This window comes from Nerophis ophidion, linkage group LG17, assembly GCF_033978795.1.
Source record: "Nerophis ophidion isolate RoL-2023_Sa linkage group LG17, RoL_Noph_v1.0, whole genome shotgun sequence".
Taxonomy (NCBI): Eukaryota; Metazoa; Chordata; class Actinopteri; order Syngnathiformes; family Syngnathidae; genus Nerophis; species Nerophis ophidion.
In genome coordinates, this window is record NC_084627.1 from 9118006 (window position 1) to 9135481 (window position 17476).

Here is a 17476-nt window from a genome sequence, read left to right on the forward strand (position 1 = left end):
TATCTTATTTTATGTTCTTTTTATTCCTTCTTTTACTATTAATTCCCCTTATTATAACTTATATTTAACTTATTTTATGTTCTTTTTATTCCTTTTAGTATTTAGTCACCTTATTATAACTACTATTTAACTTATTTTATGTTCTTTTTATTCCTTTTACTATTTAGTCACCTTATTATAACTTTTAGTTACCTTATTTTATGTTCTTTTTGTTCCCTCTTATTATTTATTCACCTCATTATAACTTTTATTTACCTTATTTTATGTTATTTTTATTCCCTCTTTTACTAACATTTTTTTACCTTATTTTATGTTCTTCTTAATCCTTTTACTATTTATTCACCTTATTACAACTTCTATTTAACTTATTTCATGTTCTTTTTATTCCTTCCTTTTATTCCTTTTACTATTTATTCACCTTATAACTATTATAAGTATTTTATGTTCTTTTTATTCCTTCTTTTACTATTTATTCACCTGATTATAACTTCTATTTAACTTGTTTTATATTCGTTTCATTCTTTCTTTTACTATTTATTCACCTCATTATAACTTATATTTACCTTTTTTATGTTATTTTTATTCCTTTTACTATTTAGTCACATTATAACTTTTATTTACCTTATTTTATGTTATTTTTGTTTTCTCTTTTGCTATTCATTCACCTTACTATAACTTCCATTTACCTTATTTTATGTTATTTTTATTCCTTCTTTTACTATTTATTCTCCTTATAACTTCTATTTACCTTATGTTCTTTGTATTGCTTCTTTTACTATTTATTCACCTTATTATAACTTTTATTTAACTTATTTTATGTTCTTTTTATTCCTTTTACTACTTCTCCACCTTATTATAACTTATATTTACCTTATGTTCTTTTTATTCATTTTACTATTTAGTCACCTTAATATAACTTATTTGCCTTATTTTATGTTCTTTTTGTTCCTTTTACTATTTATTCACCCTATTATAACTTCTATTTAACTTATTTGATGTTCTTTTTATTCATTTACTATTTAGTCAACTTTTTATAACTTTTATTTACCTTATTTTATGTTTTTTGTTCCCTCTTACTATTTAGTCACCTTATTATAACTTCTATTTACCTTATTTTATGTTCTTTTTATTCCTTCTTTTACTATTTATTCAGCTTATTATAACTTCTATTTAACTTATTTTATGTTATTTTTATTCCCTCTTTTACTAACATTTATTTACCTTATTTTATGTTCTTCTTAATCCTTTTACTATTTATTCACCTTATTACAACTTCTATTTAACTTATTTGATGTTCTTTTTATTCCTTCCTTTTTATTCCTTCTTTGACTATTTATTCACCTTATAACTATTATAAGTATTTTATGTTCCTTTTATTCCTTCTTTTACTATTTATTCACCTGATTACAACTTCTATTTAACTTGTTTTATATTCTTTTCATTCTTTCTTTTACTATTTATTCACCTCATTATAACTTATGTTTACCCTATTTATGTTCTTTTTACTATTTAGTCACATTATAACTTTTATTTACCTTATTTTATGTTATTTTGGTTTTCTCTTTGCTATTTATTCACCTTATTATAACTTCTATTTACCTTAATTTATGTTATTTTTATTCCTTCTTTTACTATTTATTCACCTTATTATAACTTTTATTTAACTTATTTTATTTTCTTTTTATTCCTTTTACTACTTCTCCCCCTTATTTTAACTTATATTTACCTTATGTTCTTTTTATTCATTTTACTATTTAGTCACCTTATTATAACTTTTATTTGCCGTATTTTATGTTCTTTTTGTTCCTTCTTTTACTATTTATTCACCTTATTATAACTTCTATTTACCTTATTTTATTTTTATTACTTTTACTATTCATTCCCCCTATTATAACTTATATTTAACTTATTTTATGTTATTTTTATTCCTTCTTATTTATTCATCTTATGACTTCTATTTACCTTATTTTATGTTTTTTTTTATTCTTTTTACTATTTATTCACCTTATGACTTCTATTTACATTGTTTTATGCTCTTTTTAGTCCTACTTTTACTACTTATTCACCTTATTATAACTTCTATTTACCTTATTTGATGTTCTTTTTATTCCTTTGTTTACTATTTATTCACCTTATTATAACTTCTATTTAACTTGTTTTACCATCTATTTACCTATAGCTTGGTTGGTAGAGTGGCCATGCTAGCAACTTCAGGGTTCCAGGTTCGATCCCCGCTTCCGCCATCCTAGTCACTGCCGTTGTGTCCTTGGGCAAGACACTTTACCCACCTGCTCCCAGTGCCACCCACCAGGGACGTGCACATGATTATAGAGGGGCAGGGGCTCAAAGTCAAAAAAGGGCAGGAAATTGTTTTTTGGTACTTTACCCAATATGGAAATTAATGTAAAATTAAATTTGCTAATAGGAAGCTAACTACTTAGCTGTGTGTCCTTTGTAGGTAAAAGTGATTGCAATTTCTTGTGCTTCAACAAATTATTGTCATAATGAGTTAATTCACATTATCAGAGGCTTGGAAGACATGAAAGGCAACAAAACACTGGTTTATTATTAGGCTATTTATTGTTAAAGATAAGCACTTTAATATTGAACAGTGAACAGTGCAACATGAACTTCGAAAAAAAAAAATACCCAAATGGAAAAAAATTCAATTTGAAAATCTGTCCTTCTTCCCTTAACTTGATGAAAACACCATCAAGTTGTAACTTATGTTCTTTCTCACTAAATGCTCAGACTAAACAACTGAAACGCAATACAACTTTATATCCAAACCTCTACTGTGAGAGAAATGTGATCCGCCGTAAACACGGTGCATTTTAGATAGATAGTACTTTATTGATTCCTTCAGGAGAGTTCCTTTATTTAGCAATTAAAGCCCTCAAAGATCAATAATGCAGGACACCATTGACTTTAATTATTTAATATTTTTGAGTAATCACAGTGAAAAGTTAAATAAAATCCTACAAAATATTTTTGAGATCCGAAAGGTTCCCCACTCAAAGTGATGCATTTTTATTAGGTTTTTTTTTTTTTTTACTTTTAACACTTAAATTTCAAGATCAACTTCCGATATATCTGTCGATTTTAAGCTTGAACTATTATTTTGTTTGTTTTATGCTCTTTTGTCAAAACGTTGATGTTTTTATATGGCAACCACACAACATATGCAATATTTTTTCCACATAAAACATTTTAAAAGTACGGAGCCCCTAAAGGGACATGGGGATTTTTTTTTTTTTTTAGGCATGTATCTCGTGCGCACGAGAAACTATCTCGTGGCCACGAGAAAGTTTCTCATGGCCACGAGAAACTTTTTATTTAAAAAAATTAAAAAAAATGTTTTTAAATAAAAACTATCTCGTGGCCACGAGAAAGTTTCTCGTGCGCACGAGAAAGCATTGGATGCGTGCACGTGGTTTGAGGTGTGTTTTAAAATGGCAGTTTAGGAGTTTATGCGGCTCTATTTCCAACAAAGACGTTCCCTCGCCCATAATCTCCCGTTGCTCAGCAGTTTTGATACCTGTTATTAAACAAAGATGGCTGCAGTAGATTTATTCATGTTCCTTCAAATGCGGAATATACCTGAAAGTGTCATCAACAAACTAAAAGAAGACAAGGTGAGGAAACTTATTAACTTTTATATAAAGTAAGAAATAGCCTACTTTTAATGTTGCTATTTTACTGTAGGAAATACCATTTAGCAAACGTTTTGCTTTTTACAGATCGACACCAATGTCATAGGCATTATGACAGATAAGGAGTTAAGCAAGTATATCGAAAGATATGGGGATCGACTTGAGCTCAGAGCATTTTGCCGTCAAAGAACTGTGACAAACGAAGAGTCGGGTGGAGCCGAGACAGTGAAGTCCTCCCTCATGCAGAAATTAAGAGACAGGTTAAGAACTCCTAATACTGTACAAGGCACCGCTACTGGCCAAAAAAATGCAGCCAAAATCACCCGGCGGGTTGAAATGGGATGGCTCCACTTTGAGAGTGGAATGTATCACCAGGTTAGAACGAGAAAAGGAGGAGGAACACGGAATCTGTCGGTCCAGAAATCAGTGACTATGGGTGAACTGTTGGAGACAGGCAAATGCTTGTTTTTTGCAAATGGGCATTCATCAAAAGGACTGATAGAAGACTTCGAGTTTGACATTTGTGATTCCAGTCACAGTCCTGTGCCCCGTGAAGTCACGGTGGGCCAGCTGTACGAACAGACTAAACTAAAAATGCTACGCGTCTACACAGCCACCAAGTCTAACAACATTCTACTTCTCTCTGATGAATCATCGGACATGGAGCCAACACAGAAAACGCCGCTGAAGGTAATTATCCTCTGCCACATTTGTGATATCAATACATAGATTACTGTAGGTATTCCATTTATATTGATTGCATGCGTCGCCAGGCTCTGCTTTTTATCCACAGACTTATCAGATTTAATGTTTTATTATCTCTAGCAGGGGTGTCAAAAGTGTGCCCCGGAGGCCATTTGCGGCCCACAGCTAATGTTTTAAAGGCCCACGTCACATTCTAAAAATACTAATAAAATAAACAAAAAATAACAAAAGTGGAATGAAAAAGTTTAGAGGTGAAATGTAATTTAGAAAAAGGTGCACTGTTGACTAATAAAACAAAGCTGTTTTTTCTTTAAAACTGTCATTGCTCAAAACATAATATTGAATGAAAATGTATGTTTTTATGAATTATTGAGCTATCCTAGGCAGCTGAGATAGGCTCCAGCACCCCCTGTGATCCGGAAAGGGACAAGCAGTAGAAAATGGATGGATGGATGGATGTTTGTTTGCCACAAAAAAACATAGTTTTGTTTGACAAAAAGGGTATAAAACAAACAAACGAAAATGTATGTATGCCCTGGCACACCATTATCATCATTTCATGACCCAAGCAAAAAAGTGTTTACACTTTTATACTGAAATAAATACACCTACCACTTATTAAATAATAATACAGAAACAAATTAAGTTAGAATCCATGAAGGAAAGAAGAATGTGAATGAATGTTTATAACTGAAGACATTTACATATGCATTAAAATGTGTTTTCTTTTGTATTGTTTGTTTAATGGATTAAGTAACGTCGATAACAACCTTTTTCCAAAACACAGTACAGAATGTGAGATATAACAGGATAATGCATACATTTATCATTTGTTTTAAAAAGCTTACAAAAAAGTGGAACCCCCAAAATTTAGTGTGGGGCCCCATTTTGAAAATTCCTAGCGCCAATACTGATTATGGTTGTGTACCACACCTGTCTTATATGACGGATATGATGTTGATATTCACGTTTGCTTTCTTACCTGTGGTCTTATTCAATGTGATCTGTACTTTCACAGATGTCTTTTTTTTTTAGGATAAATCTAGTGTCTTATTTCTATGTCAAGTCTGTATAAGCTCACAATGTGCTGCTCACAATTTGCTGCTCACCGTTTTATAGGCTAGGTCTAGGACAATGAAGACACGATCCTTGAGGAACAAGACCAGGAGACTCAATGAAGTGGATCATCCAGAGAGCTCCTCTGATTTAGATCTATCTCCAAGTGGCTCAATGCAGCAAAACCATGAACAAGTAAGCACTCGTATTGCATTTTTATGGAACCAGTCTTTGCTAAACAGTACTGAACTTGTGTTGTCTGAAGATTTTATTGTACCAAAATGTTCAGTATTCATTAAAATTCAAACATATTTTTATAGTTATAGTTTCCTGTAGTGTCATTTAAATTAAATCTGCATGACACAGGAGCTATGTCTATTATAAATCACAGGTGAAATATATGAGGGCACAGAAATGGCCTTTAAGAAACCATAATTTATAGTTTTAGTTTTAAATCTGTAGTTAAGATGGAAGTCTGTGAATGCTTTAAATGTTATCCTACATTAAGTAAAAATGCATACACCAAATAATTTACTCAGGTGCAGAGTGTTATAGTCACATGAATATATATAGCAGCTTCCATCCATCCATCCATTTTCTACCGCTTGTCCCTTTTGGGATCGCGGGGGTTGCTGGTGCCTATCAGCTGCATTTGGGCGGAAGGTGGGGTACACCCTGGACAAGTTGCCACCTCATCACAGATAGACAGACAACATTCACATTCACACACTAGGGCCAATTTAGTGTTGCCAATCAACCTATCCCCAGGTGCATGTCTTTGGAAGTGAGAGGAAGCCGGAGTACCCGGCAGCTTGGATGAGATTATTCAAACTATAGATAATATGATAGGTTGATTGGCAACCCTAAATGGTCCCTAGTGTGTGAATGTGAGTGTGAATGTTGTCTGTCCATCTGTGTTGGCCCTGCGATGAGGTGGTGACTTATCCAGGGTGTACCCTGCCTTCCGCCCAATTGTAGCTGAGTAGGCACCAGCGCCCCCCGCCACCCTAAAGGGAATAAGCGGTAGAAAATGGATGGATGGATGGATAATACATTTGTTTGTTTTCTTGTTTTTTATATGAAATGATCAATAGAGAAGAGAGACAATCAGCCAGTCAAGATCAGCAACTCCTGAGATGGGTAACACAGAGCTCCTGCATACACAACCTACTGAGGATGTTGGCAGTCATACTCAGCAGTCAACAAGAAGGCATGGATCTGAAGATGACTGTTTAACGCCTGTGCCAAGTCAAGATGCAGACCAGTTGTTAAGTGATGTCTCAGATTCCCCTCTTAATCCTGCCATTCAACAATCTCTTGAGGACTCTGAAGTGAAGTTTGGACCCATTGTTGGTGATGATAGTGATTCTCAAGACACCACACTTCCCTGGAATCCACATGACTTGAGCAGCATGCAGGTACAATGTAGCACTAACGTCTTACAGTCCTGTAAAATTGTTACATTTTACATTTTTAAAATGTACAAAAACTGTAACATTACCATCCGAAGATCTTTCATCCTAAGCATATGTTTTTAGATTCATGTTTCATCCAACCATTCCAAAACTCATTTGTAATTTAATGCATCGTTGTATGAAATAGAAAAGCGGCAAATTTAAAACCACAACATTATCACCATTTTTGCATGCTATTTGATACATTGATTGTCAAAATCTTTGATTCTTTTCTGTTCACAAAAGGATTAATCAATCAATAATCACACTTAATTACCTTTTTAAAATATCTTGCAGCATTCCACATTCAATGATGGTCCTGTATCATCAAGCTGTCTTCCAGCATCACCAGATCCATTTGACAAAGAAATCCTTATTTTGAAATTAAGACGAGTAAACATAGTTGATGATGTCCTTAATGTCTTCATGGATCCAAAAGTACTGAATGCTCGTCTAAGAATGGAGTTTACAAATGAGAAAGCTATGGACAGTGATGGTGTGTCAAGAGAGGCGTACTCCGCATTCTGGGACCACTTCTTGGACCAGTGTGAGGGGGAAGATGAACGAGTACCCAGGCTACGACCAGACTATTCTGAGAAGAAATGGCAAGCGCTCGGAAGAGTGTGGTTGAAAGGATACCTGGACCACAAAATCCTACCAATCAGACTGTCACCAGCCTTTGTTCTTGCCTGTTGTAAAGGAGTTAGCTCAGTGGATGAAGAACTATTAATGATGTCATTTGCCAGATTTCTTTCAGAAAATGAGCGTGTGTCGCTTGAAAAAGCACTACAGGGTACCATTGATGAAACTGTTGAGGAGGACTTACTTGATGTCTTCTCCAGAATGGGATCACACTGCCTGCCCCCTAAAAACAATTTACGGGCTGCTATTTTAACAATGGCCCACAAAGCTCTTCTTCAAGAGCCAAAGTTTATAATTGACTGTTTCCACTCCAGTGTTCATAATGCTATGCCAACGCTCATAACCACAGACAACATAATGGAGATATATGAATCTAAGAGGCCAACTAACAAGAAAGTGGCCCAGATGATAAAATCATCACTTGAAAGCCTAAATCCACAAGAGCAGACTGCTCTTAACCACCTGCTACGGTATGTGAGAAGCATCGACCAAAGAAAATTGGAGATTTTCTTACGCTTCTGCACAGGATCTACTGTGCTGTGCAAAGACACAATTGAAGTCATTTTTAACACATTGTGTGGTTTAAGTCGCAGGCCTGTAGCACACACATGTGGAGCAGTTCTTGAGTTACCATGCACTTACATCACATACCCTGAGTTTCGCAAAGAATTTGATAATGTCTTGTCTGGTGACTGCTTCACAATGGATATTGTGTAGTGAATGGAAAGCACATCTATCTTCTACACTGAGTTTTGCATTTGTCTGATGCAAAACTGTTTCTACAGATTTTCATTTATTGTTCTTATTAAAACAGAGACCGTTTACATTTTTAAAATTGTTTTATTTTCTTATTTTTTTCTGTAAATTGTTAGTACATTGAGATTCATTTTTTTTTCCACAAGACAGTTTAATAATTTTGATAAGTCAGCAGGGTCTGTTCTCATAGGTAAATGTCCCTTTTTGTACAATTATTACATTTTCATGTGCATCTTTTATACAATTGTTATTCTGAATAATGTTCAGAATTTATGTCATCATTCAACAAACAAGTTCATGTTCAATGCAAGTACAATACATTTCTAATGGTTGTTCAGTTCTGTTCATTTCCTCTTTCATGTCCTGCCTTGTTTCTCTTTGCAGTCAGTGTGCATATAGTGACATATCAATCCTATTTGCACCTCAGTTTTGCTGCAAAATGTTCTTAATGTTTGTGGCATAGCACTGTTCAAGTGTAGTCAGTGTGGACATGTTGTAGCTCTGAATAATCTGAATAAAAATCCATCTCAAATTAGAGAGTTGATGTTATCTCATTCCTCAAGTGAAGGTACAAATCCAATGCCTGATAAGCATCAGCTGGAAGATGCAGCTGTGACTCTGCCATCAGAATGTTGCAGATGTTGTAGATGTCTGTGTCACATGGCACTGCTGGTCGAAATGTGCAGTTACTCTGACACAACTGTACATCAGCTCTGTCCACTGGGGAAATGCAATCACAAGTTGTGTAGAGTTCTGGGAACATGTACATGATTCGGGGGCGACCACTGGGCACCCTGTCATTCTTTGATGGTCTGATGACATGTGCATCCCACACATTGATGGTCTCGTCTAATTCATCCTGGAAAAACAGTACAGAGAGAAAGAAAAGTACATTAATATGCAATTTGTTATTATCATCATGTGCTCTTTAATTTAGTTATGAGATTACTTCAAATAAATTATGTTAAATCTTGAGGTTTTTGATGACGTTAGGAGAAAATGAGAGGAAAAGGCCAAATATAAATATATAAATTAATAAACATAAATGAATAAAAACAGTTTGCTGCCCACTATGCTTGTACGGGGGGGGGGGGGGTTATTAGGGCTACCAAACCCCCCGACACTGATGATGAATTAATAGGGTATTGTAGGACACCAATAACAGTAATTAAGAAGACACATAGACATGAGACACAAGTGCTAATATTCACACCCACTGTCTGCTCATGGAAGGATGTTAAAAGACAAAAACGAAAATGTAATTCAGTAGTTTTCCCGTTAGATGGCACTGTTGTACTGTTGATTCATTCCATCTCTGCAGCCCGCTTGTAAAAAAGAGATGCACTTGCTATATTACATGTGTGTGCATGCCAGTCAATAAAAACATCAGAAAATAGATAAAACAATGCATTGTCGCTTACCTGAATGAAGCTCATAAAGCAGAACTGAATTAGACCTCGGTCCAAGTATGTGCCACCGAACAAACCACGGTCCTTCAGGTCAGTGAAGATAGAGATATAGAACTCCATTGATTCTCTTCTGAGGAAACCCCACCAACTCTCTATGCGCTGATTTGCTGTGCTTGCCCCTTCGATGTAGCTGTCAATACCAGAACCGTCATCAATGTTGCGACGGAGAAAACGCTGAAAGTCTCTGACTTTAACATTTTCAGTGCCCCGATCGCCTCTGACAATCCTCGGACAACCACCAAATTTCTTCACTGCCTCCATATAGTAGCCTCCAATGATTTTTGGGTCACTGCTGGTCGTAAATGCATTCATCCAGATAATTTTCCGGGAGAATCCGTCAATACAGCCGTTTATACAGATACCAAATGGTTTCAGTTTGTCATAAGAGTCAAAGTGCCAAATATAATTGGGCCCTTTTGCGAAATAGTTGCGACGATGGAGCCGTCTCCTTGCTCTGAGTTCAACACCCCTCGGGTCAAGTTCTTTAAGAATTAAGCTTACTTCTTCTTTCTTGACGTGTAATCCATCCTCCTTGCATTTAGTGTACATCCACCTATATCCACACAGCAGGCCACTTGTTTGTAACTGCTGCTGAATGAAATCTACCACGCAATCCAAAGAGGTGTATCCTTTGCGCCGAAACAGACTACATGCCTTCATAATTCGTTTTAAATGTCTTTCAGACACAATATACCGATGACGACTTGCAAGCAAAGCAGCAATGTCCTTACAATGAAGTCCGAGTTGGAAATACAGCCGAATTAACTCCTGAACTGCCATTTTAACACACACCTCAAACCACACGCACGCATCCAATGCTTTCTCGTGCGCACGAGAAACTATCTCGTGCGCACGAGAAACTATCTCGTGCGCACGAGAAACTATCTCGTGCGCACGAGAAACTATCTCGTGCGCACGAGAAACTATCTCGTGCGCACGAGAAACTATCTCGTGCGCACGAGAAACTATCTCGTGCGCACGAGAAACTATCTCGTGCGCACGAGAAACTTTTTATTCAAAAAAAAAAAAAAAAAAGTTTTTATTTTTTTTATAGAAAGTTTCTCGTGGCCACGAGATAGTTTCTCGTGCGCACGAGATACATGTCTAAAAAAAAAAATCCCCATGTCCCTTTAGGGGCTCCGTATTAAAGGGATAATTTTTAAGTAATAATTCATTATAACATAGATTTTGTTGTCCTTTTTTTTTTTTGAGCAATGGAAAAAAAAGAAAATAAAGACAAAAGGAAAAAAAAAAACCCTCCTGCATGGCAACTTTGTGTCAACATTGCCACTTTTTCTCATTAGATTTCACCTCATTCCACTTTTTTAAATGTTTTTTATTTATTTTTGCAATACTATCAATTTTGCAAATTTTGCAGAATGTATGGCGGGCCGGTAAATGATTAGCTGCAGGCCGCAAATGGCCCCCGGGCCGCACTTTGGACACCCCTGCTGTAGATGATGCTACATTAGTACAAAATAAACCACGTTAGTACATCAGTGGAGGAAAATGATCAAACTACATAAATAACATCCTGTAATTTGACTTTGATATCATTTTTTTATCTTGATGGATTGAACATGAACACCAACAAGTTGACTGTTTATTACATCCATCCATTTTCTACCGCTTACTCCCTTTCGGGGTCACGGGGGGCGCTGGCGCCTATCTCAGATACAAATCGGGCGGAAGGCAGGGTACACCCTGGACAAGTCGCCACCTCATCGCAGGGCTGATTATTACATGATCACATAATTTATTCAGAAAATATAAATAACGACAAATAAAGATAGAATACTATAAACCGCAGCATGTAAGTGTAAAAAACAACAACAATATGATTTGTACAATTTCAGAATTTGCTAGTTCTATTCTTAAACAAAGACAACAATCTGAAGTTGTCTTTATTTTTAAGTTATCGTGTCATGATTTTACCAGTCTGGCCCACTTGGGAGTAGATTTTCCTCCAAGTGGCCCTTGATTTAAAATGAGTTTGACACCCCTGCTTTAAAACATCTGTAATTTACATTGATCAATCAATCAATCAATCAATCAATCAATCAATCAATGTATATTAAAATGGAAACATTGATTGATTTAAACTTTTATCAGTAGATTGCACAGTACAGTACATATTCTGTACAATTGACCACTAAATGGAAACACCCCAATAAGTTTTTCAACTTGTTTAAGTCGGGGTCCACGTTAATCAATTCATGGTAGACAATAAAAACATTTCTTTTTTAATTTTTTTATTTTATTTATTTATTTCGGCAATCTTCACATAAAACAAAGAACAACAACAAAAAAAAAGGAAAACAAAAAAACACTCATTTGAGCAATGATTGAGCCGAAAGGGTGTAGGTTGAAGCAACGCTTATATAAACCTACCCCATCACAACAAGAACAAGATTCAAAAATATATAAAATCTAAAACATGCTTCACTTATATTACTTTTTTTTAAGCAATATATAAGCAACATATATGTAGCACACGTCTCATATACACAGTTTAACATTTAAATCAAACATATACATTTGTACACTTTTATATATATTACATATACACAATTCATTTAGTAGGAAAGATGAAATATGCAAATATTGTTGTTATTTTGATACCTCAGCTTTCTTCACATCTAAATATATACTTTCAGAGTTCAATTTAAATGAATAACTTTATTTTTGTTAAACATCAACCAAAAGGTGTGTTTGTTTTTCTGGCTGTAGAAATAAAACAGCCTAGAGCCAAAATGTCTCCCTCATTTGCAGCAGTTAGCGTGGAGCCGAGCCAACATGGCCGTTGAGGCGCACAGTTTCATCGTCGCCATGTTGGTCTGTTCGTGCTGCATTCCGCTCGAGGAAGTTAAGACATTTTTAGAAAGTTATATTGTTTATTCGTCATGTTCCGTCATTCAGATTACCAATGATAGTTTCAATTGGTAACATATTTTCTTAAAGGACGACATACACGACGTTGTACTTTAAATAGCGGAAGTTCCTTATTCAATTGTAACATGTTCACAAATATACATTGTTTGGATGTATTTTATTGGAATGATGCTGTGATAATTAGTATTTCAGACCTTCCTTTTCAGTACGTCGGCCTGCGAGTTCAGTTGCGTTGTGAAGTTGACGCAAGCAGGTTTTTACAGACACGGTGCTCGTTTATCCCACGATTTTGAAAGCGGCCTCGGCCTTCGTAGGCGGGGCCTGCCGCGGGATACAGTCACGTGATCCGGCCCCCCGTGCCAGGCTGACCAATTCCAATATGGTGGCCAGCTTGGCAGGTCCACGGTTCTTGTTGCTGATATTGTTGTTGTCGTGCGGGATCAGCTCGGGCTCCTGCGGCCAGGGAGCCCCGCTCGTCCTGGGCCTGCGCCTGGAGGAGCCGGCGGCGGCGGCGGCCCGGGTGTACATGAAGAACCGGATCATCTCGGCGCCGCGAGGAGCCACGTTCAAGCTGCGTCTCTTCGGCTCCGACCTCGATCCGCGGACGCCGTCGCCGTGGCTGGCTTTCGCGGGGGCACCGGCGGGCGCTGCCGGGGCGGTGGGCGACGGCACGGACCCGTGCGTGGACGAGTCCAACCGGAGGGAGTCCGCTTTTCGGATCAAGGAGCCGTTCATCCCGGATGAGGAGCACAGCGGGCTGCTGACGGTGGAAGTCCCGCGGGGGAGCGAGGCGGCGGGCGGCGAGCGGACTCTCCATCATCTGTGCGTGCTGGCGGGGGAAGAGTGGACCTCGGTGGTCCCGGACAAACTGCGCATCGCCTCGGACAAGGACCTGCCCGCGGACCACATCCCGGCGTGGGGCCTGGCTCTGCTCATCCCGCTGCTGCTGCTCCTCTGCGGGCTGCTGAGGACCGTCAACCTCAGCCTCCTCTGGCTGGACCCCGTGGAGCTTTACGTGCTCCACAGCTGCGGCTCTGAGGAGGAGAAGCGGGCCGCCAAGCGCCTGGAGCCCATCAGGAGGAGAGGGAACTTTCTGGTGAGTTGATTGATTGAAACTTGTATTAGTAGATTGCACAGTACAGTACATATTCCGTATAATTCACCACTAAATGGTAACACCCCAATAAGTTTAAAAACGTTTCTTGACCAGCTATTGCAAGGAATTTAGGGATCGTAATATCATCAAAAGGTTCAGAGAATCTGGTAAAAATCACTGCACGTAAGCAGCAAAACCCGTGACCTTGGATCCCTCAGGCGGTACTGCACCCAAAAGCGACATCAGTGTGTAAAGGATATCACCACATGGGCTCAGGAACATTTCAGAAAACCACTATCAGTAACTACAGTTGGTAGCTACATCTGTGAGTGCAAGTTAAAGCGCTACTAAAGCGAAAACCATTTATCAACAACACCCAGAAACTTCGCTGGGCCCGAGATCACCTAAGATGGACTGATGCGAAGTGGGAAAGTGTTCTGTGGTCTGACGAGTCCGCATTTCAAATTGTTTTTGGAAACTGTGATTGATTGATTGATTGAAACTTTTATTAGTAGATTGCACAGTACAGTACATATTCCGTACAATTGACCACTAAATGGTAACACCCCAATAAGTTTAAGAACATTTCTTGACCGGCTATTGCAAGGAATTTAAGGATCGCACAATCTACGCTCCGTAATATCATCAAAAGGTTCAGAGAATCTGGTGAAAATCACTGCACGTAAGCGGCAAATCCCGTGACCTTGGATCCCTCAGGCGGTACTGCACCAAAAAGCGACATCAGTGTGTAAAGGATATCACCACATGGGCCCAGGAACACTTCAGAAAACCACTATCAGTAACTACAGTTGGTAGCTACATCTGTAAGTGCAAGTTAAAGCTCTACTAAAGCAAAAACCATTTATCAACAACACCCAGAAACTTCGCTGGGCCCGAGATCACCTAAGATGGACTGCTGCGAAGTGGGAAAGTGTTCTCTGGTCTGACGAGTCCGCATTTCAAATTGTTTTTGTTAACTGTGATTGATTGATTGATTGAAACTATTATTATTAGATTGCACAGTACAGTACATATTCCCTACAATTGACCACTAAATGGTAACACCCCAATAAGTTTAAGAACATTTCTTGACCAGCTATTGCAAGGAATTTAAGGATCGCACAATCTACGCTCCGTAATATCATCAAAAGGTTCAGAGAATCTGGTGAAAATCACTGCACGTAAGCAGCAAAGCCCGTGACCTTGGATCTCTCAGGCGGTACTGCACCCAAAAGCGACATCAGTGTGTAAAGGATATCACCACATGGGCTCAGGAACACTTCGGAAAAACACTATCAGTAACTACTGTTGGTAGCTACATCTGTAAGTGCAAGTTAAAGCGCTACTAAAGCGAAAACCATTTATCAACAACACCCAGAAACTTCGCTGGGCCCGAGATCACCTAAGATGGACTGATGCGAAGTGGGAAAGTGTTCTGTGGTCTGACGAGTCCACATTTCAAATTGTTTTTGGAAACTGTGATTGATCGATTGATTGAAACTTTTATTAGTAGATCGCACAGTACAGTACATATTCCCTACAATTGACCACTAAATGGTAACACCCCAATAAGTTTAAGAACATTTCTTGACCAGCTATTGCAAGGAATTTAGGGATCACACAATCTATGCTCCGTAATATCATCAAAAGGTTCAGAGAATCTGGTGAAAATCACTGCACGTAAGCAGCAAAGCCTGTGACCTTGGATCCCTCAGGCGGTACTGCACCCAAAAGCGACATCCGTGTGTAAAGGATATCACCACATGGGCTCAGGAACATTTCAGAAAACCACTATCAGTAACTACAGTTGGTAGCTACATCTGTAAGTGCAAGTTAAAGCGCTACTAAAGCGAAAACCATTTATCAACAACACCCAGAAACGCAGCCGTTTCGCTGGGCCCGAGATCATCTAAGATGGACTGATGCGAAGTGGGAAAGTGTTCTGTGGTCTGACGAGTCCACATTTCAAATTGTTTTTGGAAACTGTGATTGATCGATTGATTGAAACTTTTATTAGTAGATTGCACAGTACAGTACATATTCCGTACAATTGACCACTAAATGGTAACACCCCAATAAGTTTAAGAACATTTCTTGACCAGCTATTGCAAGGAATTTAGGGATCGCACAATCCACGCTCCGTAATATCATCAAAAGGTTCAGAGAATCTGGTGAAAATCACTGCACGTAAGCAGCAAAGCCCGTGACCTTGGATCCCTCAGGCGGTACTGCACCAAAAAGCGACATCAGTGTGTAAAGGATATCACCACATGGGCTCAGGAACACTTCAGAAAACCACTATCAGTAACTACAGTTGTTAGCTACATCTGTAAGTGCAAGTTAAAGCTCTACTAAAGCAAAAACCATTTATCAACAACACCCAGAAACGCCGCCGGCTTCGCTGGGCCCGAGATCACCTAAGATGGACTGATGCGAAGTGGGAAAGTGTTCTGTGGTCTGACGAGTCCACATTTCAAATTGTTTTTGGAAACTGTGATTGATCGATTGATTGAAACTTTTATTAGTAGATTGCACAGTACAGTACATATTCCCTACAATTGACCACTAAATGGTAACACCCCAATAAGTTTAAGAACATTTCTTAACCAGCTATTGCAAGGAATTTAGGGATCGCACAATCCACGCTCCGTAATATCATCAAAAGGTTCAGAGAATCTGGTAAAAAATCACTGCACGTAAGCGGCAAAGCCCGTGACCTTGGATCCCTCAGGCGGTACTACACCAAAAAGCGACATCTGTGTGTAAAGGATATCACCACATGGGCTCAGGAACACTTCGGAAAAACACTATCAGTAACTACAGTTGGTAGCTACATCTGTAAGTGCAAGTTAAAGCGCTACTAAAGCAAAAACCATTTATCAACAACACCCAGAAACGCCGCCGGCTTCGCTGGGCCCGAGATCATCTAAAATGGACTGATGCGAAGTGGGGAAGTGTTCTGTGGTCTGACGAGTCCGCATTTCAAATTGTTTTTGGAAACTGTGATTTATTGATTGATTGAAACTTGTATTAGTAGATTGCACAGTACATATTCCGTACAATTGACCACTAAATGGTAACACCCCAATAAGTTTAAGAACATTTCTTGACCAGCTATTGCAAGGAATTTAAGGATCGCACAATCTATGCTCCGTAATATCATCAAAAGGTTCAGAGAATCTGGTAAAAATCACTGCACGTAAGCGGCAAAGCCCGTGACCTTGGATCCCTCAGGCGGTACTGCACCAAAAAGCGACATCAGTGTGTAAAGGATATCACCACATGGGCCCAGGAACACTTCAGAAAACCACTATCAGTAACTACAGTTGTTAGCTACATCTGTAAGTGCAAGTTAAAGCGCTACTAAAGCAAAAACCATTTATCAACAACACCCAGAAACGCCGCCGGCTTCGCTGGGCCCGAGATCATCTAAGATGGACTGATGCGAAGTGGGAAAGTGTTCTGTGGTCTGACGAGTCCACATTTCAAATTGTTTTTGGAAACTGTGGTTTATTGATTGATTGATACTTTTATTAGTAGATTGCACAGTACAGTACATATTCCGTACAATTGACCACTAAATGGTAACACCCCAATAGGTTTTTCAACTTGTTTAAGTCGGGGTCCACGTTAATCAATTGATGGTACAAATATATACTATCAACATAATACAGTCATCACACAAGTTAATCATCATAGTATATACATTGAATTATTTACTTTATTTACAATCCGAGGGGTGGGATAAGGAGC

General features: G+C 38.1%; 3 protein-coding genes across 6 annotated transcripts in view; 2 read left to right on the top strand and 1 right to left on the bottom strand.

Moving 5' to 3' along the window:
• Positions 1 to 3294: 3294 nt before the first annotated feature.
• On the top strand, positions 3295 to 8801 carry LOC133535966 (uncharacterized). Its single transcript, XM_061876068.1, has 5 exons — positions 3295 to 3635; positions 3741 to 4343; positions 5478 to 5609; positions 6509 to 6832; positions 7166 to 8801. The coding sequence occupies exons 1-5, from the start codon at positions 3555 to 3557 to the stop codon at positions 8225 to 8227; spliced, it is 2202 nt and encodes a 733-aa protein (XP_061732052.1). The 5' UTR covers positions 3295 to 3554; the 3' UTR covers positions 8228 to 8801.
• On the bottom strand, positions 7561 to 10306 carry LOC133535967 (uncharacterized). The gene is made up of 2 exons (XM_061876069.1): positions 9688 to 10306; positions 7561 to 9125 (listed from the first exon to the last, which is right to left on the bottom strand). Exons 1-2 carry the CDS (start codon positions 10282 to 10284, stop codon positions 8799 to 8801), a joined length of 924 nt encoding a protein of 307 aa, XP_061732053.1. The 5' UTR covers positions 10285 to 10306; the 3' UTR covers positions 7561 to 8798.
• A 2237-nt stretch (positions 10307 to 12543) lies between these two features.
• Positions 12544 to 17476, top strand: part of LOC133535968 (metal transporter CNNM3) — a 22981-nt gene continuing 18048 nt past the window's right edge. For 3 of the 4 annotated variants that reach the window (XM_061876070.1, XM_061876072.1, XM_061876071.1), the window contains exon 1: positions 12544 to 13723. In XM_061876070.1, coding sequence (XP_061732054.1) covers positions 13007 to 13723 — 717 coding nt within the window. In that variant the 5' untranslated portion in view covers positions 12544 to 13006. The remainder of the gene's footprint in view (positions 13724 to 17476) is intronic. The other variant, XM_061876073.1, reaches the window with a different exon arrangement.

Coding starts and splice junctions, on each gene's coding strand:
- LOC133535966 (XM_061876068.1), top strand. CDS start 3,555: ATGGCTGCAGTAGATTTATTCATGTTCCTTCAAATGCGGAATATACCT. Junction 4,344..5,477: donor CACAGAAAACGCCGCTGAAG/GTAATTATCCTC, acceptor ACCGTTTTATAG/GCTAGGTCTAGGACAATGAA. Junction 6,833..7,165: donor ATGACTTGAGCAGCATGCAG/GTACAATGTAGC, acceptor AATATCTTGCAG/CATTCCACATTCAATGATGG.
- LOC133535967 (XM_061876069.1), bottom strand. CDS start 10,284: ATGTACACTAAATGCAAGGAGGATGGATTACACGTCAAGAAAGAAGAA. Junction 9,126..9,687: donor GCTTTATGAGCTTCATTCAG/GTAAGCGACAAT, acceptor CTGTTTTTCCAG/GATGAATTAGACGAGACCAT.